This window comes from Uloborus diversus, chromosome 5 (genome assembly GCF_026930045.1).
Source record: "Uloborus diversus isolate 005 chromosome 5, Udiv.v.3.1, whole genome shotgun sequence".
NCBI lineage: Eukaryota > Metazoa > Arthropoda > Arachnida > Araneae > Uloboridae > Uloborus > Uloborus diversus.
The window spans coordinates 115,526,361-115,551,618 of record NC_072735.1 but is presented as its reverse complement, the minus strand read 5'-3'; the positions used below and the strand labels follow the sequence as shown (position 1 = coordinate 115,551,618).

The window sequence follows — 25,258 nt, the reverse complement described above, 5'->3', positions numbered from 1 at the left end:
TATAGTTTTTATTTTTTATACAGTACGATGAAAGAAAGAGAAAGTAATTTTTCTCTAAATAATCCATCTCAGTTATTATTTTAAAACATTTTTGGTCGTCTGCAATCAATAAATTTTTTCTTGGGACACCAAGTAAACCAGACACTGGGGTTTTACCTGAAATCTGGGACTTTCCCGGTCAAAACTGGACGTTCACATTTTATATCTGTTTTGGGCCCTGAGAGTCATCTTAATTTATTAAGTGCAGCCCTCAGGTACAAAAAGGTTGGGCACCTCACCTCTGCATTAAGTTTTTCCATGGTGTTTTTTTTTTTAAATCCTCTTTTATGGCACTGAAGTTTCTGTTTGTTTTTAAGTAGTTGTGATTGCAAAAGTATCTTTTTATTCTTCACTGGTTTGTGAGGTCGTAGCCAGAATTCATATGTTCTAAATCAGCAAAAACAAGACAAAGTTTGCTATTTAAGACTAATAGTATGTCCATAGAGAATCCATTCATTTTTATATTCAAAAAATAATAAAGGTTCGATGACGGTATGTCACATGATATGACACATCACATCAGTTTTACCAAATTATGTCAACTGATTATTGCATAAATATTTCTCAGGTCATGTACTTCTTTTCAATTTAAAGAAGTTTTTACATTTATACATATTGAAAGCAAATCATATTCACATATGCAAATAAGTTTTGAAAACTACGTTCCTGCAGTGTCAGATCTACAATTCTTCCAAACTGTGACCAAAACTTGATCCGTCTTTCTTCAAGTTTCATATCAATTTTTAACAACACCCCCCTCCCTCCACACACACACATACAAAATTAGGGTGATTTTGCCGCCTTCTCAGCTGCGCAGACCCCCTAACTAAATTTATGTAAAAAACCACATCTCGGTATTACAAGATGTGCAGATATCCTGCTGGAATCTTCCAAGAAACATATTGAAGGAAATCCTGAATTCAAGCTATGATTCCCATGGTGAATTTCATTTGAAAAAGGAGCAGCAATGGTGCATTGAATTTTGTTAAAATAGTTGTAAAAAATTCTACTCGATGAATTGCAGTAAAAATAGTTAGTCATGAATGTGGTCTCTTATTGGGGGGGGGGGGGAGAACCAAAGATTATGTTTTGAAATAAATCAAGCATAAAGGCGGTTACCTCCAAATTTACTGGTTTTTTTTTTTTAAGTTTCGGCTTTGGGTCCTAATTTCATAAAGTATTTTCTCTTTTATTAACTTACTAGGAGGTCACAGAATCAAAAAGGTTAAGGAACCCTGCTGTTAAAAAGGGGGGGGGAGTATGTGTGCAATGTCCAGATGAAATCTATGGTAGTTGTTGACTTGAAACAATACAAAATGGTTTTAGATCCTGGGGGACCTGCTCTTTCAAAGTGATTATTTTGAGTACAAAATTATTTTTTAATCAACTTTTTTAAGCTTAATTTTTACATAAATTGTTTGTAAGGCAGGCAAAAAGTTTTCACACATCCTAACATTATATATTACTTGAAATATTTTTTGTCTGCATAAAATGAAGTTGAGATGTCAAGTTCTTAAGTCAATTAAAACAGGAATTATAAGCATTTCTCGTTTGTCAAAAATCTAGGTTAAACTCCATCCTTATTTGAAATTATTCATTTACTTGCTACCTAGCAAGTGATTTATCTCTTCACAAATCAAATAACATATGATCATGGGTGCAAGACCTTCCGTCTCAGGACGGATTTCCGTCTTGGACAAAATTTGCGAGACGGAGGTCAGGACGGAAAGAAACTCGATGACTTTCTTTCAGTTTTTACTTAAAAAAGAAAATTGAGTATTTGAAAAATATGCATTAATTACTGGACCGTTCCATAAGCACTAATTTACATCGTTATTCTCTCGGTTTCCCGCCATGGGCTTGTTTTGTTTGCAACGTGCTTTTGGAGGAATGGCTTTTCGACTCGCGCCGTTTGACTTTTTTTAGGTATAACTCTGTTATTTCCAACTCACTGCATTGCAGATCGAGGAGTTGCTCGCTATTCTCCCTGATTTTTCGAAATAATCGGCTCTTATTGAAAATTTAGCCTTTACTCATGCTATTTTCGATCATCCTATCGTTTTTTTTTCATAAAAAGGGTGGGTTTTTTTTTTATTTGTGCAAACTTTACACGCATAAATGAAAATTATGTACGCTCTTAAAATGTCTTAAGAGTTGAATCTGAATCATCGATTGAGAGTGATTGCTGACAAGATGAAAGCAAAGGGCGTCCACATACCAGGGAAAACGGAAACTATCAGGGATTTTGAAGATTTCAATGAAAATGAGAATTTTTAGAAATAATTGAGGGAAAATTTCAAGCTGGTTGGAAACTCCGATGGGCAGCCGTTCCTGAATTTTTTTTTTAAAGACTTGAGGAATCAGTAAATTCCAATGTCATTGAATCTAACACTCGCTAGAATGGAAATATGGGGGGGGGGGAGAGAAAGGAAAGGAGAAAAATAATGGCAGCACGAGTTTGCGAAAAAACGCTGCTCTTGCAAAGAATGTAATCAGTCTGCAAATTAACCCACGATGAGGTCTGAAAACGTTGATATCTTGGACAATCTAAGAGGGGGGGGGGGGGGGTACTCAAGGGTTCTGATATAAAATATCGAGAAACTGAATTGAAAGCCATTTTTGAAGCTAGGAGTGGTTCGATATTTCTCCTCTGCAAACAATTAAAAATTTAAAAGTCAAAAAGTTTTAGACTGTCTTTAATGATGTAAAAGTGGGGAGGGGGAGGTTTAAAAGAAAATCAAAAACTGAGTCTTAAAAACACTAATTTAGGCAATCTTTGGTGAATTTATGAGAGATGGTTTTGGTGTTTTAACATGAAAATGTTTTGTAGATGATGTATTAAAAACTATTTAAGGCTATGATTAAATGACTTGAGTGAGATGGCATTTGGGAACCTCTCCCGTAAAGTGTTTGTAATTGAAGTCTTAAAACTTTTAGGCTGTCTTTGGCAATGTCAAGAGGGATGGAGGGGGCTCTCTTTAGGCGAAATTCCGAAACGGGTGTCATAAAAGCGCAACTTTAGACCGTCTTGGGGTTCGGGGTTCCCCTTTCCCAAAAAATATTCAAAGCTGAAGTATTCAGAACTCAGCTTTAGGTAATCTTTAAAAGACGTAAGAAGACTGAATTCGAAGGCTTTCTCTCACTAAATTTTAGAATTTAAATTCTTAAATCTTCGGTGATGAAAAGGCGAAACCGCAAATTTAAGTCCAAGGGGAAGGAGTTCGAGGGGGGGGGGGACTCTCTCCCCGAAAATTTCTCCATGCTGAAGTATTGAAATGCTATTTTGGCTATTTTTGAGTGAATTAAGAGTTCGGGAATTCAGGGGTCTTTCTCGAAACATTTTCGAAATTGAAGTCTTAAAACTTTAGATTGGCTTCGGCGATGTGGGGAGGGGAGTTGCTCTCTCAATAGAAAAATAAATCTTAAATAAAACTGCGTTTACTAAACACACTGAGAGAGGGGGGGGGGGATTCCGCACCCCAGTCCGAAAGATTTTCGTTTCTGAAATTTTAAGAGCTTTTTTTTGGGCTATCTTTGGATGACTTAAGGGGGAAGAGTGTAGAAAGGTTCTTTCAAAAAGTTTTTAAAATTAAAGTATTAAAACTTTTAGGCTGTCATAAGTCATATTTATAGGTAAGAGGAGTACTATTCCTACAAAACAATTTAGACTGAAGCCTTAAAAATTGAAATTTGGGACATTTGTGGTGAACTTAAGAGGAAGGGTTTCGGGAGTTTTCTTCCGAAAATGTTTATATGCTGAAAATTTAAAGCGCCACTTTAGGCTATATTTGAGTGCCTTAAGAGGGATGTGATTCGGGAACTTTGCCTAGGGTTAGGATTCAGTTCCCCTATTTCTTTTTTTAATTAATGAATATTGGAAAGGATACCCTGTTTAAAAAATATATCTACTTCACTGAAGCGATGTTTTATTGCTAATTTCACCACCTGCTATCTTATAAAAGAATTCTTTTTCAAATGAAGACTGTGTGGGGGAATGGTGCCAGTTCATTATCATTAGTCGGCCATACCCTTCCCCCACCTTTCCTTCTTTTCTGGTTTGTTGGCACTACCTTATGTAGACGATGATGGATAAATCCATCATCGTCTAAAAATGCGTTTTTGGAACTTCAATTTCGAAATATTGCTGAAGGAGGGTTCCTGAACTCCATCCTTTCCATAGTGCATTCAAAAGCATACAAACGTTATGAAAGATGGAGTACAATTTCGTTTTTAACACTTCGATTTCGAGGAGAGCCCAGAGCGCCCCCCCCCCCCTTTTTTTTTAATATTTTTGAAGGCTGCCGAAAATTGTGGTTTTGGGACTATCAGTTTGAAATAATTGATGTAAAAGTCCCTGAACCCCTCCTTTCCCAGAACTTTACCAAAATGGCCTACCATAGCGTTTTTTAGACTTCAATTTGAAAAAATTTCTGGGGGAGAGCTCCCAGACCCCCCCCCCCCCCCAACACTTACTTCCGGATGTTAGATTTTTTGGAATTATGATGTCAAAACGCCTAAATATTACAATTTAAAAGCTTAAAATTTAAATCAAACACAGATTCCAAAACTGGCATTGTTAAAATTTACAACATTTATACACATAAATTTTTCCTTAAGCCTGCATGCAGGGGGGGGGGGGGCTAAAAATATTCTCCGTCTTGAACACATGACCAAACTTGCACCCATGCATATGATTGCAAAGCAATCTTCTGCAGGTTGATGATCAGGGAGCGAAACCTCCTAATATTTTTAAATTATTAAAATTGTGAAACATCAAAAGTTTTGATTTAAAGCTTAGTATTAAGATTAGTAAAACTCATTAAAAAATTATTTCTTACTTAGTTTAGTTCTTTAAACCAAGATTATTAAATTAATTTCTTTTTTACACCTGATCCCGAAGAGTTTTAACATATTGAATCATGTTTCATTTTTGTCTTGTACTATTTAATTTGTATGTATTTCTTGCAGTAGTGAAGATAAAGCAATTATTAATCAGCAGAACAAAGAAGGTTGGACACCATTAATGTATGCAGCTTCTTGTGCTAACTTGAAGGTAGTTTTATTCTTGTTGGAAGAAGGTGCTGTCACAAGTATAAAAAATACTTTTGGCTTAACTGCTTTAATGCTTGCTTCCAAGTGTGGGAGTGTCGATGTTGTAAATCTGCTTATTGATGTAAGTCCTGAAAACAATTTGCTTTAATTTCTTGTTATAATTTGATACATGTTTATTAAACTACGTGCGCATCTACATTATCTAGCTATGCTTATATGTGCCCATGGGCGCCCATATGCAAAATTGTAAGGGGGGGCTCAGATATTTTAACAATGGTTTAGCAGGATATTTTCCCCATGGAAGAAGATTTCAGGACAGATTAGAGTCATTAAAATTCGACATTTTTAATAACTTATTCATTAATGGCTGGAGAAGTCATATTTTTATATTTTTGCAAAGAAAAAAGAACTAAAAACAAGGAAGTTCTAATTCCTAAGGAGGGGGGGGGGGGGTGCTCGGACCCCCCTTTGCCCCCTATATGGGTGCCCTTGTATGTGCCTGAACTTCCAAAAGTCTTAATAAAACTAAAATATTAAAATGGAAACTGCCTGTGTTGTTACATAGCATGATGAAAAATAAAATAGAAATTTGATCTATAATTCTGTTTAAGACCAATGGGATTAAAAACCATTAGTTGTATTTTAAAGGTAATCTTGTTAATTTCTTCCAATGTTGCATACAAGCCCCGAACTGCGCAGCAGCACACCCTGCTGCACGGGGGGGGGGGGGGGGTGAGGTCCGAGCTCTCAGGGGCCCAATGTCCCAAGAAATCGATAAAAACATAGCAGTGACGTTTATTAACATAGCAACTACACGCAGCTAGCCTCTGGGGAGGGGCACCATAGATTTGTTTGCAAGGGAAGCCCAAAATTTATAGAGGCCTAGTTGGAAAGATTTTTAGAGCAGTAGACCTTCATAGAGTTTTTTCTTATGATCCAAAACCCAGTGCTTAAGTAAAGAGGGCTAAAGGAAAATATGGCTGCTCTTACTGAATTTCAAATATATGAACATACGTGATGTATCTCATTACAATATGGTTTTCTTTAATGTAAGCTTTGAAATCTTTGTGAAGATTCATTTTTTACAGACCTTTCAAGTATTCAATGAACTTCTTAAAATGTCAATGTGTAAATGTAGTTTTATTTTAATGTACTAGCGTGTTGAAGATAATTTTTCAATTCTAGTTTGGAGCTGCTGTTAATGAAAAAGATCAAAATGGTTGGACTGCACTTTTCCATGCTGTAGAATTAGGTCATAGAAGTGTTGTTCAACTCTTGATGGAAAAAGGGGCTAATGTCAATCTTTGGTAAATAGTTCATCGCCCTACTTTTTTTGATTTATTGTTTTATTATTATTAATTTATAGACATTGTTAATGAGTAGTTATGGCCATACTTATTTTTTTTTCCCTTAATTTTAGATACAAATGTTTATGTTTCTAGTTTCTGTAAACAGCTAATTGTAATGGCATTATAACTTAGACATTGCTCTTTTATAGCTGTGATATTTTCATCAATTTTCAACTAGGATTTATATATATATTGAAATTAATTGGAACACACTGCAAGGCTCGAAATTAACAGTGGTCCGCTGGTCCAGAACCACAGAAACACCCATCAGATCAGCAAAATGTAAATTTTAGTTGTCTATGGGACCGGTAAAGTTAAATTCCTAAAAATTGTAAAAATAAAAAATTTCTTGAATTTGTTGAAAGTTTGTGCTTTTATTAACAATGTTTAGTATTCTTTGTGAGAAAAGATATGTTAAGAAATATTTCTACAGCATTATTATATATTGTTTCTAACTCTTACATTTTGTCTATTAAAAAACTAATAATTACTTCCATTTATCATGTTTCTTTATTTATTTATTTTTTTTTTATTTGAAAACCAGGATACAAGAATGGTCAAAAGTTTGTAGGGACCAGTGAAATTTTATAGTTACTGGGGCTCCCAGTTAAACCCGGGCAAGCATTTTTCCATGAAACTTTATTAAAAAATAATAAATTAACAAATAATAACAACAATAATAATATGAGAAGACCTTTAGCAATCAATAAATTAATTGGTTTCAAACTGGCCGCTTTTTGAAGTAATACAGAGGTGCTTTTCATTCAAGGGCCACTAGTCCTTTAATCAATCCTATTTCCTAAAAACAATTGGTTTAGAGAGTCCAAACTTATGTGTAGTTTAGAGTAGACCTTTGACTCTAAAATAGGCCACACAGTGTAATAAATGGGATTGAGGTCTAGCGAGTAGAGCGTCCACTCAAAAGATGATACCATATCAAAAACAATGCGCTTTAAACCACTCTTGTCTTTTTGGCCATATGAATCAGTGTAGAGTTTAAGGAAAATGTCCAGTCTATATTGCTGAAGCGCTCTTAGGCCCAAAGAAGTACAATAACTTCTAAAATGTCCTTCTGGTTCACTTTTTGATTCATTTTACGACACTCATCCACAAAAAAAACTAGAGATTTTTTAATCGCTTGTGTTGATTCCATCACAGACCAAGCGTGACTACAGATTTTGGCGATATTTAACATTTTCTAAGGCACTTGGCGTGTCTATAGACCAAATCTTATTGTTCTAGGGGATATGAGCTGTTTGAATGGTGAATCAGTGAAAGGTATCTCTTCCAGCGTGAACTTGAAGCTTGTCTCAAACGTTTCTGGCATCTTTGGAGACATACGAATGCCTGAACTTTTTGGAACTCGTAAAACTTATTTCAGCGGTTTTTCCGCTTAATCGCTCTTATCAGGCACAAAGTCCCATCTTACAAACAACTTCTCTCGTGGAAACCCAAAGACCTTATTGAACTCACCTTTGGATAACCTGACTATTAACTGAAATGTTCACTGTTCGTTTTTGTACACTTTCCAATCATCAAATATCATTTCCAAGCCACTTGAAATGGCATACCATTTCAATTATTGTATGCCAAGGCACAACAAGCAAATGAACTGTCGTTCTACTTGATTAAAAAACTTAAAATTTTCAATTAATATTTCAAGTTTCAAAGGCAATCTAAAATAGAAAATGTAATTGTTATGATTAGACCAACATTATCCAATATTATTGGTTGAATGACGACTTGACTTATTTCTGGTGTTTGACCATGATAGCTCTCAGTTATAAAACAAAAAGGGTTTTTTTTTTCTAATTAATCGTACCTTTATGTGTATTTCTGTCAAGCACAAAAAGAAGATGTGTGGATAGCATATATTTTTTAATGATTAACCCTTTATATGTTCCAAGAAACACAGAGCTATTCAGAAACCCAAATTTTATTCATAAAAAAATCATTTTCCATTTTTCCTCCCGAAAAAACCCCGGTAAAAAAACCATTTTTTTTCCACCATTTCAAAATTTCCGGAAATTTTACATCTCTAAATAAAACAAATATTTCTGATGTTTTGCATATTTTAATAATCATCATAAAACACCTTTAAAAGTTATTTCAACTGGGTTATTTTTTTAAAGTTTCCAAGCCTCTTCTTTCTCCCTTCTTTTAGACTGACTGTTAGCGATAGTATCCTAATTGATGCTCCAAAATTTTATCCATAAACACATGTATGTCCTTTGGATATAGTCGAGTAAAAAGCATGAACAGTGTAACTGATACTTCGTAATATACAATGTAAATTCTAGCTTTAGGAAATTTGAATGAAAGCAAATAAAATTATACATTATGTACAAAATTCTTTACTGAAAATTTTTTCAGCAAGTGTTTACTGTATATATCTTTGTTTGTGTGCTTTATGCAATGTAATGCTTTCCAAGTTTTCAAACTGTAACTTTTTATTGTAGTGAATATTCAGAAAAATTAACTCCACTGATGGTAGCAGTTTCTGCAGGCCATGAAGTGATTGCTAAAGATCTTTTGAATTATGTGAGTGCAATTGTTTATGTTTCAGATTATATTGCTTGCTAAACATATTATTGGACATATTGATTTGCTAACAATGTAGAGACAAAAATATGTAGCTAAATCATGTTGTTGTAACTAGGAAGTTAATTAAATATATCTTTTTTACTCTATTTTTGTTTCAATAACTTGTTGCGTCGCCCGGATTTGAACGCATGTTCAACAATCAGGCTTGAAAGAAAAAAAATCTGTAAAATTTCCCAACGGATTGTGAAAAAATATCCAAAAAGAAATTTTTTTTTTTAAATTCCCCTATTACAAGAAAAGTCTCAAAACAAAAGCCATAATTTTATTTGTTTATATGTTAGAAAAAAAATGGCAATAGATCTTCCTTCTCAGTGATTTTCTTCATGCTACAAACTTTAATAAAAGCATTGTTTATTAAAGTTTGTTAATTTCTATTTGAAAGCTTATCTACATTTTAGTGTGAGATTAGATATGGTTATAATTCACATGCTAATTACCTTGGAACATTGGAACAAATTTTATCTGAAGCAGAAAAATCAGGGGTTTCTGTGGATATTTTATTCTAATTTTAGCGAGCATTTTTTTGCCCTCATATTATAGAAAAAGGACATTTTTGGGTCTTAAAATTAAAATTCAAAATTGTTCGGTTCCTTTTTTGGCATTCAAAAACCCTTCTACCTTCCTTCTTGGGTGCCCAAGTAACTCCCTGCCAAATTTGGTCGAGATCCAAGGTAACTACGTTAACTGGATTTGTATAGGGAACATACATACACACATATATTCTCTGTTTTATTTATATTGATTTATTTGTGCTGTTTTAGAAGCAATTAAAGTATTTTAACAATGCTAATGAGCTCTTTGGACGCTCAATCTCATGCAAAACTTTGCATGCTTTAATTCAAGTAGGTAACTTTCATACATTAATTTCAAAAAAAAAAAAAAAAAATCATAACTTTGCTTTATTATACACCCTTATTTATTCTTAAGGAACTTCTACTGAAAGATGTGTTGTAAATAAAAACAAAACAGTTTTTAAGATTCAGATGCTTGATTGAAAATGTGTGGACCAAACAAAAATATTGCTTTCTTAAGAAATTTTAAAATCTATGAAAATGTTATAAAGTGTAATTCTTAAAAATGTAAAAAAGCTTTTAGGAGTTAAGAGTTATTTAATCATCACAGCCTGGATGGATTCATTCAGGGACAGCAATGTATATTGCAAGATTTTTTTTTTTAATTAAGTCGTATACTTAAGTAAGAGTATATATATATTTTTTCTTTCAATTTTTAACTACTTAGTTTGTTTTTGTATTGTAACATTAAATCTGAAGTCATATTTTCGCCTGTTGGCTTTTTTGTCCTATAACCATTGATCATAGCTAATCACAGTTTTAAATTTTCCTCATAGGTAGGAATTATTTGAATTTCATTCAAACTAGAGATGCACCAAATACCATATTTTGCCAAATACCGAACATTTGGTCAAACTTCTAACCAAATATTCAACTGAATACCTTCAAACTCTTGATTTGGAATGTGAATCTTGAATTATTCTTTTTTAATACATTACAAAATTATTTACCTATAAATCTTGAGGAACTGAGTGGAATTATGCTTTTAAATGTAGTTATTGACTGAAACATTTGAAAGAGATATTGAAGGCTAAAAAAAAGTGTTCAATATATTGAAACTTAAGTATTTTAAGAACCAATTAAAAATTATAAAAATGTAAAATTTATCACCCTTAATTAAACTTAAATGTATAAGGGTCATTCCACAAAAAAGCAGCTATTTTGTTCCGCACTTGATAGATCTATATGCCGTTTCAAAACGGTTAACCAAATTGTTTTGCTTAAGAATTTACACAAGTGTGTGTGGTTTCTTAGGTAAAAAATCTTTGTCAAATTTTTAAAATATTACTTTCAGCGTAAAATATAGAGCAGTCACGTGTGACAAAACATCTGATTTTTTGTGTAATGGCCCACTGCTTGTATCTTTTTGAAATTGTCACTAGAAAGTAATTAGTAGGAAAGCAAAGTATATGTGCAATAGATTTTTAACAATAGAATCGAAGGATATATTGCTGGTATCAAGAATTCTTAAGATGATGTCCAAAAGTATGTTCCACACGTGACAGGTAAGGTAAACTTCATTAAAAAAAGTCCCATTTAAAAATTTAATTAGAAAAAAATTTTTTGCTTAGCAAATCACATGAGTCAAGTACTTTACTGGGTCAACAAACTTTTAACTGCCAGCCCTTAGTAATTTGTGTATAGATGAAATTTTATGGAAAATTTAGCCCAAATTGTCCCGCACGTGACCCTGGAGTCACGCATGATAATATTAAATCATGAAGTGCATGATAAAATTAAATTTTTATCATTTGTATGATTTTACTTTTTTTGTGTGGATGTTAGACTTGAAAAAATGAGGCAACTGCCTGAGGTTCTGCTTTCAATGGAGTCTTTTACTTTAACTAATCAGTGCTCTAAGCAGGGATGTATATCACAAAAAATCTCTTTTTATATGAACCCTCTTTTTCGCAATAATAAACTGAAGAATGTTATAGAAGGGAAGATTTCTTCATAAGGGAAAACTTTTTGATGTTCTTTTACAGAGACAGATAAACATTGCAAAATCTTAAGATTCAGAAACAGTTTTATGGCTCCAAAGTATTTCTAAAAATTACATGCAATTCATCTTAGCCCTGGCTTAACGGCAATAACTTGCTGCTTAATATTTTTTAGAGTTTATAGTAAAATTTGGTGTAACACGTCTTCTAAAAGAACTTGTCGCCAAGTTGTTTTTTCGGTTGGCCCCCGATGACCTTGTGCCCAAGATTTATCGCACCCAGTTCATTCATATAATTTATTATTTTTAAAATCAGAGAGGCAAGTCTGGTCCCTTGTTAATTTGGTCACCGGGACCTCATTATGAGCTCAATAAAGCTGAAACTTCCTTGAGGGAAAATTTCATTTTTTTTAAAGCTTTGATTGTGTGTACCAAATTTGTACCTTGTCAATTTTATTTATTTACTATGCCATTGTCATGGTGATTCATGCTTTAACATCAAATTATTAGGACTCGACCGATGCATCGGCGCCGATGGTTCAACAATTTAGCCATCGGCATCGGCGGCCGATGCTAACTTGCGGGAAACATCGGCCCATCGGCCTTAAAAAACATCGAAAAGCCGATGGAATTGGCCGATGTTTTTGAAAAAAAAGGAACTTTGTTGTTTTACTTTTTAATACAAAGTAAAGGGAGTTATTGTAGTCATATAAAATTATTTACTTCAATTTCAGAATGAATTTCTTTTTTAGTCACCCCTGAACAGGGTCACGCCAAGCCTGATCGGCGCCGTCGTGCAAATGTCTTTTGACTGGTCTTTTTAATGTCTTATGCACTGGCGTTCGGGGAAAATATAGTAAACCTGGAGTGAGGTTTTGCAGACAAATATAAAATGGAAAATAATACGTTTGGCATTTTAATTTATTCAAAAAAATAGTGTGTGAATGTTTAAATTTGAAATATAGTGTACATTTTTATATATATACTTCATATCTCGAAACTATTTAATGTTCAGCAGCTCCTCTGATATGCAAACAATGCGTTCCGGAAAAAGAAAATATTTTAAATATCAAGTTAAAACGCCGCTTTGAATATCTATCAAATCTGTAAGTGATGAATAATTCATAAAACTTTTTATAGCCGTAAAAACATGACAACAGGCGCAGTGGCGCAACTAGAAAATAGTTTTAGAGGGGCACATTAAGAAAAAAATCTCCTTTAAAAAGAGGGGTCCGAAATTTCTCCTCAGAAATTTTTTTTAACTTTTTTAGTTTTAAAAATGCAATTTTAAACGGTCTGTGGTGCTATGTGGGGAAAAGTTCCGATGCTCTCCGCGGAAATTTGTAGAAGTTGAACACTTAAAACACAATTATAGACCATATTTGTTAACGTTAGAATAAGGGGAACTTTGGGACTCCCTGACTCCCCCCCCCCCTTTTTTTATTTTTTTGAAAACTAGATAGAAATCAAATTTTTTTCCCTCCCTTCCGATTTTTTGAAATTTAACTTCCAAAAAACGTAATAGTACAACTTTGAAAATTTTCACGGGAAGGGGATTGTGGAGCTCTCTTCTGGATTTTTTTTTTTTTTTTAAATTTAAGTCTTAAAAACGTAAGCAATATTCTATCATACTAGGAGGAAAGGTTCAGAGGATACTTGACTTGAATTTTTCTTAAGTCATGTTTAAAAAAAAATATTTTTGGAATATTAAAAGAAAGTGGTTCGGAGACCCTTGTCCGAATATTTTCTGAAATTTCAGAGCAAGAGGCCTTACAGGAGGTTACGATAAATGTCTTCCAGGAGTCCTTCTAAAAGCTATACGAACGTTGGCAGAAGTGCATAGTCGTTCAAGGTGACTATTTTGTAGATAGATGTACTTCGGTAATGTGAACAATTCAGGGTAAGGTTTTATACAACTTGTCCTCGAACTTTTAGATCATACTACGCACGTATAAGTTTTCAACTTACTATTTCCTAACATTTTTGAGTGACGCAACTTTACCCGCATGAAGACATCACAGGAGAATTTGCGATAATTAACTAAGGAAGCCTTCAAAATGGATATTTCGGTCATCTATATGTTCTTAGGTACGTATGCATGTACAGATGTGTCGAAAAAAAAACTTGTGAAGTGTAAATTGGGTGATCGTAAAATAGAAATTTAGGTCGAAATCTGTTTTTTTTTTCTTTTTGTGATTACAATTCCTTATTCGTAGGAAGGAAGTAAAGTGAATTGAATCAAGGATCCTTTAATTCCTAGACAATCTTATCAATTTCTCAATGTCCTCCAAGTGAAACGATACCTCTGGGGGTGCTAGCACCGGGCAGCTATTATCTCCTGGACTAGTTCTAAATTCTCATTAACTGTTCGATCCGGTGATGGTGCTGCCATCTATCGGTATATAAAATAATGGAGGCAAGGCACTTAGTATGCAGTCCTCGACATAAATACAGTTGTAGTCAGTTGTGACTCGGAATAGGAATAGGATCTTATAAATTTATTTCTGTTAGATTGTTTTGAGCAATCACGATTGCTTATTGTTCTGATTTGACTGTCCTTGACGTTACGCTGATTTGCTGGTCCCCCCCCCCCCCCTCGCCTCCCTCTGCAGCACTCCCACCCACCGGCCTCTGCAGACGCGGCTCCTCCGGTCCTGAGCAATGTCCTCCGAAATCCGTTTCTCCTGGTCGGTGGCTTCCATGTCCTACACACGCTCATATTTACACACACACACACGCCTATGTGCATATACAAGTCTATGCGTACACAAGCCTACACATGCACAAGCACCTAACTCCAATGAGTAGGGTCCTAGGGTTCAAAACATAATTTGAATTTAAAATATCAAAATTTAAATTAATTTCTTTTTACTATTTTTGTGCCATCGGCCAGCGGCATCGGCCATTTGGAGGAAAACAATCGACCATCGGCCATCTTTGAACAATCGGCATCGGCCCATCGGCCAAAAAGTGCCATCGGTCGAGCCCTACAAATTATCACTTTAATTGGATTAACTTTCTGGCTAAGATGTTTCTTTCTAGTCATATCTAATAAACTTATAACCGAAAGATCTTAAGGTAAATTTTTATTTCAAATAATAAGCACTAAAGAAAATGTAACCTATATTTATTTTTTTCAAAACAATGAAATTATTTATTAACTCTTATTTATATTTATTTTAAATCAAATTCTTGGAAGTAATTTCTCATGCGCTCAACATAGACAATTTCTCTTTAAGATTCTTGTGTTGTTACGTTAGTATGTATTTTTTAGTAAAATTTTGAAAGAAATTCACCTTATCTGTTTATTAATTTGTAGTGTAATGATATTTTCCGTGTTCATTTTTGAGTGCAAGTTCTAAAATACAAAATAAATTACTCCTTTAAATTAGAATCATAAAACGTGAATATTTTCAAATTACTCTTGACCAGAAAAAAAAAATGCATTTTTTTTCCTATGTTCTATTTTTCTGTAACTTACTTTAGATTTCAATCAAGATTAAAGAATATCTATTGCATTTGATTGATGCACATTTTTTATTTTAATAGGGGGTAAATCCTGCTTCAGAATCAAAGAAGGGAGAAACTGCTAGTGTAATAGCACAAAAACATGGCTTTTTCAATCTGAAAAATTTAATAGATGCTCATCTACATTCAAAAAATAGTAAGTAAACTATTTTCAGGTAGGTTTAAAGGTGCATGATATTTGTTGATGTGAGATCCATTTTTATTGTTGTTATTCTAATTGAATGAGACGCAATCTAGAAACGTTTTATTTATTACTAGCCGCCTGCGGCGACCAGCTGGTGCGCCTTTTTACGCCAGGGGTGCCGCCTTCGGCGGCTGTTTAAGCAATTTAGCGACGACATTAATCAATGTTTTTCTCTATAAATCAGTATTATCATTCGTTTTTTTACTCCAATGTTGCCGCCTTCGGCGGCTGCTTAAATAAATTTCGTGGCGGTGTCAATCAATCTATATCTATCTATATCATTAATAATTTGAATAAAATATTTTCTAGATCTGTCTCCAGTTTCGTCGTTTGGAATATTTTTAAAGGAGGGGGAGGGGAGACACAAACGACGTACTCTTCGTGCACATTTTGTCGAAAAATAACAAAAAGCACTTCCACTTTTACGTGAAAGCATTGTTTTTTCAAAGTCATGGTGTATGTGGGGGAGGGAGGGGGGCATTGACATTCAATGTGCAAGGAGCCACCTACGGTGGCTGTTTGGCTAACTTGTCATTTACCTTTTTACTTCAAGTTTGTTTAAATAAATTTGGCAGCAGTATTAATCAATCCATCTCTATCTTTTTTTTGTGCCATTCACATTTTTACGCCAAGATTGCCGCCTTCGGCGGCTATCTACCTTTACAATCTATCTCTACATTTTCTTATCCATCTCTATTTATTTTGACCTCCTCACCCATTTCCTAATAAAAACAAAGAACACTCAAAAAACCGCTTTTTTTTTATTTAAGTAGAGCAAAAAAAAAAGAAAAAAGCTCAAATTCCCCTTAGTATGCAAAAAGTAGCGTTTGACAAAGATAAAAAAAAATCTCGCTGTTTTTATTGAATTAATGCGCACAACTATGAAATGTAACGTAATATAGATACAGTGAAAAGTCCAGCTTGGGGGGAGGGGGATGGAAAAAGAAATAAATGCAATCCCTAAATAAAACAAAAAAAAAAAGGAAATAAAAAAAGCAAGCGCTGCCGAAAAAACACGTGGTCATCACGTCAGAAAATGTAGAAGTAAGCTTTATAGTAAAAAAAAAAGATTAACATTGCTTGCGATTAAGATTCCATCGTAAATATCGAATCGAAACCCAAGTAGTGACGTCACAGGCATAAAAGATTGAAGAACGCTTTTTCGAATGATGCGTGAAAGGACATGATGTGTTCAGCATTAAAAAAATTGTAAAAAAAAAAAAAAAACTATTGCGTATTTTTAAGAACTTTTTTCTTCTGAAGAGGGCGAAATGTTTTTACTATTACTAACTTAAATTTCAGAAATGAGGCTTTGATACTTCTCGCAGGATGATATTAGACATAAATAAAACCCAGAAAAACATGCAAATTAAAGGTTTTTTCAAAAATTCATAAAAAATACAAAAATTGCTCTATCTTCAAAATTTTTTTGTTCATCATATTTAAAATTAAATTTCCGACACTATAGTACCAAAAATATTTGTCTGGCGCGATTGGTTCGGGGTCTGTGAGGTTAAAAGTACTAAAAAGTGCTAAAAATCACATAAAAACATCAAATAACTTTTTTTCTAATTAAAATATCAAAAATCGAAGCCCGAGGTGCACAACTTCAGCAAAAACTACACCTGTATACCAAATTTCATCTTTCTAGGCCTTACCGTTTTCCCCGGATGCGCGCCACACACACACACACACACAAACATCTTATTTTATTATATGTATAGATTCGCTTCTAATTTACAAATTGTTGTTATTCTTTTTGTATTTGCAATTTAGATAAAATTGTGTGAAAAATCCTACACATCAAGCACAAACTTTTACAATGCGGCAATACACAGAAAGCTGTATTAATTGAACAATATTCTGTTACATGAAATACACCGCCAGCTCAGTCATTCTAGCTAAGGTGCAGTTTTGTGCTTATTAGCACTCGTCAGCACAGCATAGGAAGTGACTGTGCTGGAAGTTGAAAACATTGTAAGACTCTTGAGGGAAAGAATTAAAAAGTCTATTAGAAATTGCTAATGAAGTTGAATTTATTTGGAAAAAACCACAATAGAGTGAAGCCGGGAATGCCAAAGAGCTAAATGGTGAGGGACGACTGTATTGTGCACTGTTGAGAAAATAATAAGAAACATTGTTAATCAAATGCAGATGCCAAAAGATTGTTGTACAGCAAAAGCGAAATTTTCATTTTATGCATGTCACTTATCGTCAAAGGTTGTGGCGTACCTATGGGGACCAGTGCCCCTGACGAACTTTAAGGACCCTCCCCCCCCCCCACACCACCACCACCCACTATTTTATAGAAATTTAGTAAAAATTCATTATTATACATTAGTAGTGTTTGTTTATGAACCAAAGACAGAATACATTTTTTTCATTTCTATTTATAACAATGTTTTTTTTCCCCTTTTAAGAGTATTCATTTCAGAATTTAAACCCCACCTTTACCCACAAAAACCGACTATGATGTTAGTGAAATTTTCAGAAGTTCTCTCTCAATTAGAAAATTTTGAAATTGATGCCACAATTTAAAACGTATCTTGAATGTTGTTATCGAGAGAAGGAGAGACGCTCCCCAGAAAATTCTTGAAGTTGTCACTTTAAACATGCAGTTTTAGATGATCTTAGGTAATATTTGTGGGAAGAGTTTTCTCCCTTTTGAATTGTAAAAGATAATACTTTGTACCTTCTTTGAAAAATTTTTTAAAATATATCTTTTCCTATCAAGAGTTAAAATGCTGCCCTCCTACCAAAAAAAGAGCGATTATTCGTCCTAAACCCCTCTCAGTTATGCCACTGCAGTGTAGAAGCATTAAGCTGACTCGGGGAATACGTCATACGTGCAAAATGTTTCTCTTTTTTTTCCGTTATAGCAGTATTCTTACTAATTTTTCTGCATAAAGATCTTTAAAGTATTTTTCACAAAAATCATAACATATTTTGGAATAATCTTAGAAAACTGCCACCCCTCTTGCTCTTAAGTCCCTTGGAAGTGCCACTGCCACCAACCCCTTGGTATGTCATTGGTCATAGAAATATGAAGTGTTCAACACATAAAATCCAAATAGGAATGGTTTCGAGTATTTAAATTTGATATAAATGTTCTAAGTTTAGAAAATATTTTTTTTCCTCACAGTGTTGGTTGCTTCATTATTTCTAGAGCAATTATAAGTTTTAAAAAATGTCTTTTTCTTCTAAGCAATCTTAGTTCTTGATTGTATCTAATCTTAAGTACATAAATATTGATCGTTTTATTTTACTCTTAATCTAGTTAATAACAGAAATAGATACACATACAGTACAAGCATGACCAATATATGATGGGTCGATCATCAACCAGTTATCCAGAAAAATCAGTAATCCATAATGTGCCTAGCAAACTTTTCTGCATAACTGGTTCCATATTATATTTTTGCTCTTTTTTGACAAAAATTACAACTGCTAGTTTTTTTTGAATAATACTTGTTTCCTTTAAAACTACCTGTGTATTATTTATCTTTTCATGATAGACAGCATACATGTTTCTGGTATTTGATATTTTTTGATTTGATCTGGTGATTTGATACCTAGTACATATTTTTGCTCTTTAATAGTTCCATATTTCAAATAAGTTTCAAATTAACAGACATCCTATATATATATTATCCTATTAAATTCATATTTTTTAACACGCTTTTATTAGCTTCACCTGTATGTATGTATGTATCTTGTAACGTAATCTTGCAGCTTAAATTTCGCCCACTTCCTGCGATCGGATTCTTTTGAAATTTGGCATGCGACCTCAGACACAATGACAAGGCAATATTCTATAATCAAATTTTAATTAACTCTTTTAATTGTTAGTTTCCTCCAATTTTAATCAATATTTTGGCATAAATCCAACAATGTAAAAAAGAAAAATTTTTTAGAAATACATTAAAAAATGCTTGCAAAAATTATTTCAAAATATCTCCAAAAACCTTTAATTTTTCTTCATCAGACAAAATTTGTTCCAATGTTCCAAGGTAATTAGAACATGAAATATAATTGTTTTTAACTAATTTTATGCTAAAATTTAGGTGAGCCTTCCATTGGAAATTCATTGCTGATCAGACCATTGTTGAACAAAACTTTTATTCAAATGCATCTCAAATTTTCAAAGTAGTGTAAATATGATTTCCGCAAACATACATCGATGACTCGCAGTAGCTTCCCATCAGGGTGCCCTTGTCTTAACTTTAAGATATTACCTCGCACTCATTTTATAAATAATATCGTTGCCTGATAATTCTCCAACATAAGACTAAAAAACAGAAAAATAAAATAATAGTTTAAAAACTAAAAAAGCACGCTTTCGTAGCAAAATGAACTAAAAAGTGAAAAATAATCTTTGGATAATAGTAGTTGACCAATCACTTAATTTGAATGTTATACAAAAAAGCTTGGGGGGCTTCTTATCAGTTGTCTTGAATTTCTTCCATTTGTTGTCAAAACAAAAATGTAAATAGACAGCACCCCACGCTTTTTTGTATTACATTAAAATTAAGTGATTGGTCAACTACTATCATCCAAAGATTATTTTTCACTTTTTAGTTCATTTTGCTACGAAAGCGTGTTTTTTTAGTTTTTTAAACTATTATTTTATTTTGCATGAAAATTACTGTCAAAAACAAAAAATGTTTTAATATATTTACAAATGATTTCTTTGCTTCGCGTTTTATTTTTAATGAGTGTTTTTTTAGTAAAAACTAATGTATTCTTCCTGTCTAAGTAAAATATTTCTTTGAGCATATGCTAGTTTGACAAACTAGTTAAATTGTTTATGTCTTGCATTGTTTCAGATCATGTCAGCAGGTTAGATTGTACAGACTTACAGACATTTCTTCAAAATCTTCAACTTTCGAAATATTACCATTATTTTGAAAAACAAGGTATTGATTTGAGCTCTTTTTGGATGCTCACAGAAGAAGATTTAATCACAATTGGAATTCAGTAAGTTTAAATTGATTTTTTCGACATATAACCTCTCATGTGTTATGAAATAATTACTCAAAATTAATATTTTTGTATTAAAATAAGTAGAGTGAAAACGTTAGATTAAGTTGGTTGGGTTAAATGTTTGGGTTTAAAAACCCTACCAAACTATTCTGTTTCATAAAAACTTTGAAGGCCTGAGTGAAACTAAGCATGGTAGAAAAGTATTTAAAATAATGAGGATGCTTAGAAAGAAAAGGATGAAAAACATCTATAAAGAAAATTGCTAGTGTATAGAAATACAATGTTTTAAATTTTGATAGCAATGCCTGCTAGTCAGGGTTCCTTGATTTAAATCAGCTTGATTTAAATCAATTGATTTTTTTAAAAAAAATCATTGATTTGAATCAGGTGATTTTTTTATCAAAACCCTTAATTAAAATCAGTTTATTTTTATAAATTAATTTTGCATTTTTTAGAATGTGCTGCTCTAAAATTTAACTACACTGCGTTATACAATCTTAACTTCAACAGGTAAAACTACATAGATCCCTCCTGATGTGTGTGAAACAGATTTTCCTTCTTGCAATATTTCTTTTATTCCAAAATTACAGTTCAATTCAGTATAGAACCAAATAAATATTTTCAGTTTTTCTCATACACCATCACTGATATAATTAAGAAAAGTAATTGCTCAACCCATTCTTTTACACTAAACCGTACATGATGGTGGAAACCTATTTTTAAGCAAAGCATAAAACAAAATCACTTCTTATCGAAGTATTATAACGTATTCATAAATCTTAAAAATGTGTTGAATAGTTAGAGAACTTATCTTAGTTTGAAAAGTAAGCTGAATAGATTCATCTACTGTATGAAATAAAAAAATAAAATAATAAATTAAAATAAATTTAAATAAAATAATAAATTAAAAAATCCGACTTTTTTGACCTTTTTTAAAAAATCAAAAAAATTACGAACCCTGCTGCTAGTTCTGATGGACTTGGAGAATCTTCTCAAGTATCACATTTGTGCATAACAAATTGAGAAATTGTTTTGGTTTCGAAACTGCATCATAAGTAGAAAAAAGTGTAATATTTGAGTTAGAATGGTAGTCAGGTTGAAAATAATATGTATTTTACATAACATTTAATTGTTTTTCTTATTCATTATCAACGCAAGTTAACAAAAAAAACTTTTTTTCTATGTTTCTGTTTTAATGCATGAACTCTGATATGAATGATCAAAAAACACTAAAATAGCCATCCATAGCGTTTTTGTCTGTTTTATCTCTATAAGTATGTTTTAAGGATTTTAACTGATTAGCATAGGAAAAGAAAATTAATTGATTTTTGAATCTGCTTTTTGTAAATTTATTGTCTGCTGTGTTTTACATAGGATATGTATTTATCATCGACTGCAATGTTTATATTACTTTGTGTTATTTAATTCATTTATTGTCTGTGATATCTGCTGTTTATTGTAATGGCAATAACAACAAATGAGAGAACAGTTGGATGACAGGTATTCTTGTATATTAATAAGTTTGAAAATGGGTACTAATTTATGGGTCTGTAATTACTTTTGTGTCATTTTGTGTTTCTGCCAGTTTTTGCTGTAGCAGTTTTGACTGACCTTTAACTGTATCAGGGTGGCGACAGATCAGGGAAATCAGGGAGATCAGGGAAAAGTCAGGGAACTTTATTAATCAGGGAAATATCAGGGAATTTTGAAAAAATAACAAAAAATCAGGGAAAATTGATTTTATGAAGGAAAAAAAAAATTTTTTTTTTGCTTTACGAAATTAACTACTTTAATTCCCTACGCATTTTCCGCCAATTATCTATTCAAAAAAAGTAAAATTAATGAGGTGCGATTATACACTGCCACATATTTGTGCATCTTTTTGCCTCCACGTCAAAGTATTGAATCTTACTTATTAACCACAGGATGAACTTATTAAGATTGCTTCTGTGTCTGTTAGGTTGTTTATTTTACCTAGCTTGAAATTTCCTTTTACCAGGGTTCGTACGCCCTTGAAAAACCTTGAAAAGTGCTTGAAAAAAGAAAGTTCATTTTCAAGTGCTTGAAAACCTTGAAAAAGTTTCTTAGTGCTTAAATTCTCTCAAAAATCAACGAATTGTGCTTAGAAGTTTTAAAAAAGTATTTCACCAATGCAATTTTTCTGAACATGTGTTCAGTATGCAACATCGCGAAAAATTGCTTTCGTGTTTGGGATTTCAATCCTTTTGCATCTTGTAAATATTTTGATGTTTTTTACAACCGAAAGATATTTTGACATATGGTACCTTAGATTAGTTTATTTTTTGTTTAATTTCATTAATTAACAAAGAAATTAATTTCGAAGCCATGACAACATTGAACTTACTCGGGTTTCGCGGAAAATTGCTCTTGTGTTTGAAATTTCAATCTTTTTGCATCCTGCAAATATTTAAATATTTTGGCTAATCAAATGTTAGTTTCGCATATGCTACCTTAGATTAGTATATTTTTTTGTTTAATTTTAATGAAAAACAAATAAATTTATTTCATGGGAAACATGCCACGTCGAACGAACTCGGACTTTGCGAAAAATTGCTTCTCGTGTTTGAAATTTCAATCTTTTTGCATCTTGCAAATATTTAAATATATTCACTAATCGGATGTTATTTTCATATTTGCTACCGAAGATTAGCATATTTTATGTTTAATTTCAGTAAAATATAAGTTTATTTTATGGGAAACATGACAACATTAAACTTAATTCGCGAAAACTTGCTTCCCTTGTTTGAGATTTCAATCCTTTTGCATTTTGTAAATATTTTTATATTTTTGGCAATTAGTAGTTATTTTGACACTGCTACATCAGATTAGCTTATTTTATTTTTTTATTTTAATAACTAAAGAGTTAAAGAATTTATTACCTTGGTCTTGTTTAATTATTTGCTTATTTATTTTTGCAATTTTGAATGATTATCTTTAACTAATTTTTGGTCATAACAGATTTTTTTTTTTAAATTTAAATTTCAGCAGTTGAGCACCTAACAAATTAACTTAAAGTTTGTATTTTAAATATAAAGTTGATTTATATAATTTTATTTATAAGTACATCATTTTTTTATGTCTGCTAAAATAAATAAGGTGTATAACAGGGGTGGTTGTGTTATGATTATTCACTTGAAATCCAGTAGTGTTCGTTTTTATGCTTTTACCTCCTTATATCTCCAATTTTCCCCTTTTCCTCAAATGTTCAAAATTACTACTTTACTGCGGGGTACTTGGAGCTTACTGAAAGAGGCTTTAATCAGCAAAGGGGTAGATAGCTTAAGGAGGGTCTTTCATCTTCATTTGGATCTAATGAATTGACCAGTACCAGCCTAGCTAGGCCCAGTACCTGTTGCTGGTTATCAACAGGCACTGGGCATGGTATTTCTATGCAGAATATTTTGACTTAATAAACTATTTTATGAATTGTATGCATAGCAAAAGTTATTGTTTGTACATATGTATATTCAAGTAATAGGGGTCTTAGTTTTAAAAATTATTCCCCCCCCCCCCCCCCGCCCCATTTTGCTCTTTGAAACTTTCAGGTAATTTTTTATGAACTCACAAATCACAATTACACCTGAATATTATTGCCTTTCTAAATTTAAATTCTAATTTCAACAATAACCCATTTTTTCCCAAAATAAAACTACTTTTGTCATAATACATGTCAACTTCTTTTAAATCTTTTCGATTCTGAAATATGGCTCTATAAATCTGAACTTGCACATTTATTGTCTATTGCAAGTTAATCAATGAAAAGCTGAATAGGCTCAAGTTTGTATTCAGAGTATTTATCACTGCTTAAGCTGCTTTTGTATATTTTGAGGTGTAGAGACTGGACTGTGGACTTTCATAAACTTTTCTTACTTCCTAATTTTTAAATTTACTCGAGGACAGTTGAAATGCCTTATTGGCTGAACAGCTAATAAATACATACGAATAATTGATTTGCATACTTATAAATGATTTACAAACCTAATATTTTTAGAACTTAATAGTGCAAACTGAAATAACTTTCTGGGTAGTGTTTTTTCCTAACCACCCTTATATTGTAATAAACCACTGTATGGTACTGGAAATAAATGTTGAAACCGGGGGGGGGGGGGGGGGTGACTTCAAAAACTTCTCTCTGGCAATGCCATTGAACTTGGGTATTTTAGTTTCTTCCCATTAAAGTTAAAAGCACTTATGAAAGGGTTTTTTTTTAAGTATTAATTTGCTGATTCTAGAAAATATACAAACCTCTGACTGCTGCAACCTTTGAAAAACCTCAAAATTAAACCTCTTGGTATCTGCTTCTCTTTATGACCGAACTTTTCAAACATTTTCAGAAAGACTTTCAACGCAGTAGATCTTTCATCAAAGCGTCTCTTGTTGTAGAAAAAACAGTTTTGTTTTCCTATACTTTTTTGTATTATTGTCTTATTTCTATGTGTTTGTAGTAAATGAAATCTGCATACAATATTTTTAGTACAAATTTATGATATTGCCTTGAAAACAAAATTTTTTACCTTGAAAAGTACTTGAAAAGTGCTTGAATTTTTTTCTGCCTAAAGGGTATGAACCCTGTTTACGCTTTCAATGCTACGTAAAAGAAACAACCATACAGGCAAAGAGGAAGCCTTCATTAATTCCTTAGCTCCTTTGCCTTTTTTCCATTGTCTCGAAGTAATTAAGTACTGTAATCACGATTTCAAGAAGAAATCTTTGGTTTTTGAATTAATACTATAAAAGCTTAAAAGTTATTACTTCTTTGGGTTTTTAATTTAATTGCTAAAATAGAACTTTCAATTAAAAAAACTTTGTTTTTTGCCGTTATACTATTTGTTGTCACCGCAGATTATAAAGGTTTTCTTTTCTTCAGACTTAAGTATTTTTTTAATTTTATAACCAAGCTGTATTCTTTTATATATTTTGATATTAACTAATTGCTTTTTTTCCCCCTTGCATTCAAAGTTGTTTGTTACAAAAACAATCTAAGATT

General features: G+C 32.4%; 1 protein-coding gene across 1 annotated transcript in view; it reads left to right on the top strand.

The window, feature by feature from the left end:
* The first annotated feature begins 5,056 nt into the window (after positions 1–5,056).
* Positions 5,057–25,258, top strand: part of LOC129222200 (ankyrin repeat and SAM domain-containing protein 3-like) — a 32,643-nt gene continuing 12,441 nt past the window's right edge. The window contains exons 1-5 of the mRNA XM_054856670.1: positions 5,057–5,212; positions 6,277–6,398; positions 8,900–8,981; positions 15,105–15,219; positions 20,094–20,244. Of these exons, the coding sequence (XP_054712645.1) occupies positions 5,063–5,212; positions 6,277–6,398; positions 8,900–8,981; positions 15,105–15,219; positions 20,094–20,244 (620 nt within the window). The 5' untranslated portion in view covers positions 5,057–5,062. The remainder of the gene's footprint in view (positions 5,213–6,276; positions 6,399–8,899; positions 8,982–15,104; positions 15,220–20,093; positions 20,245–25,258) is intronic.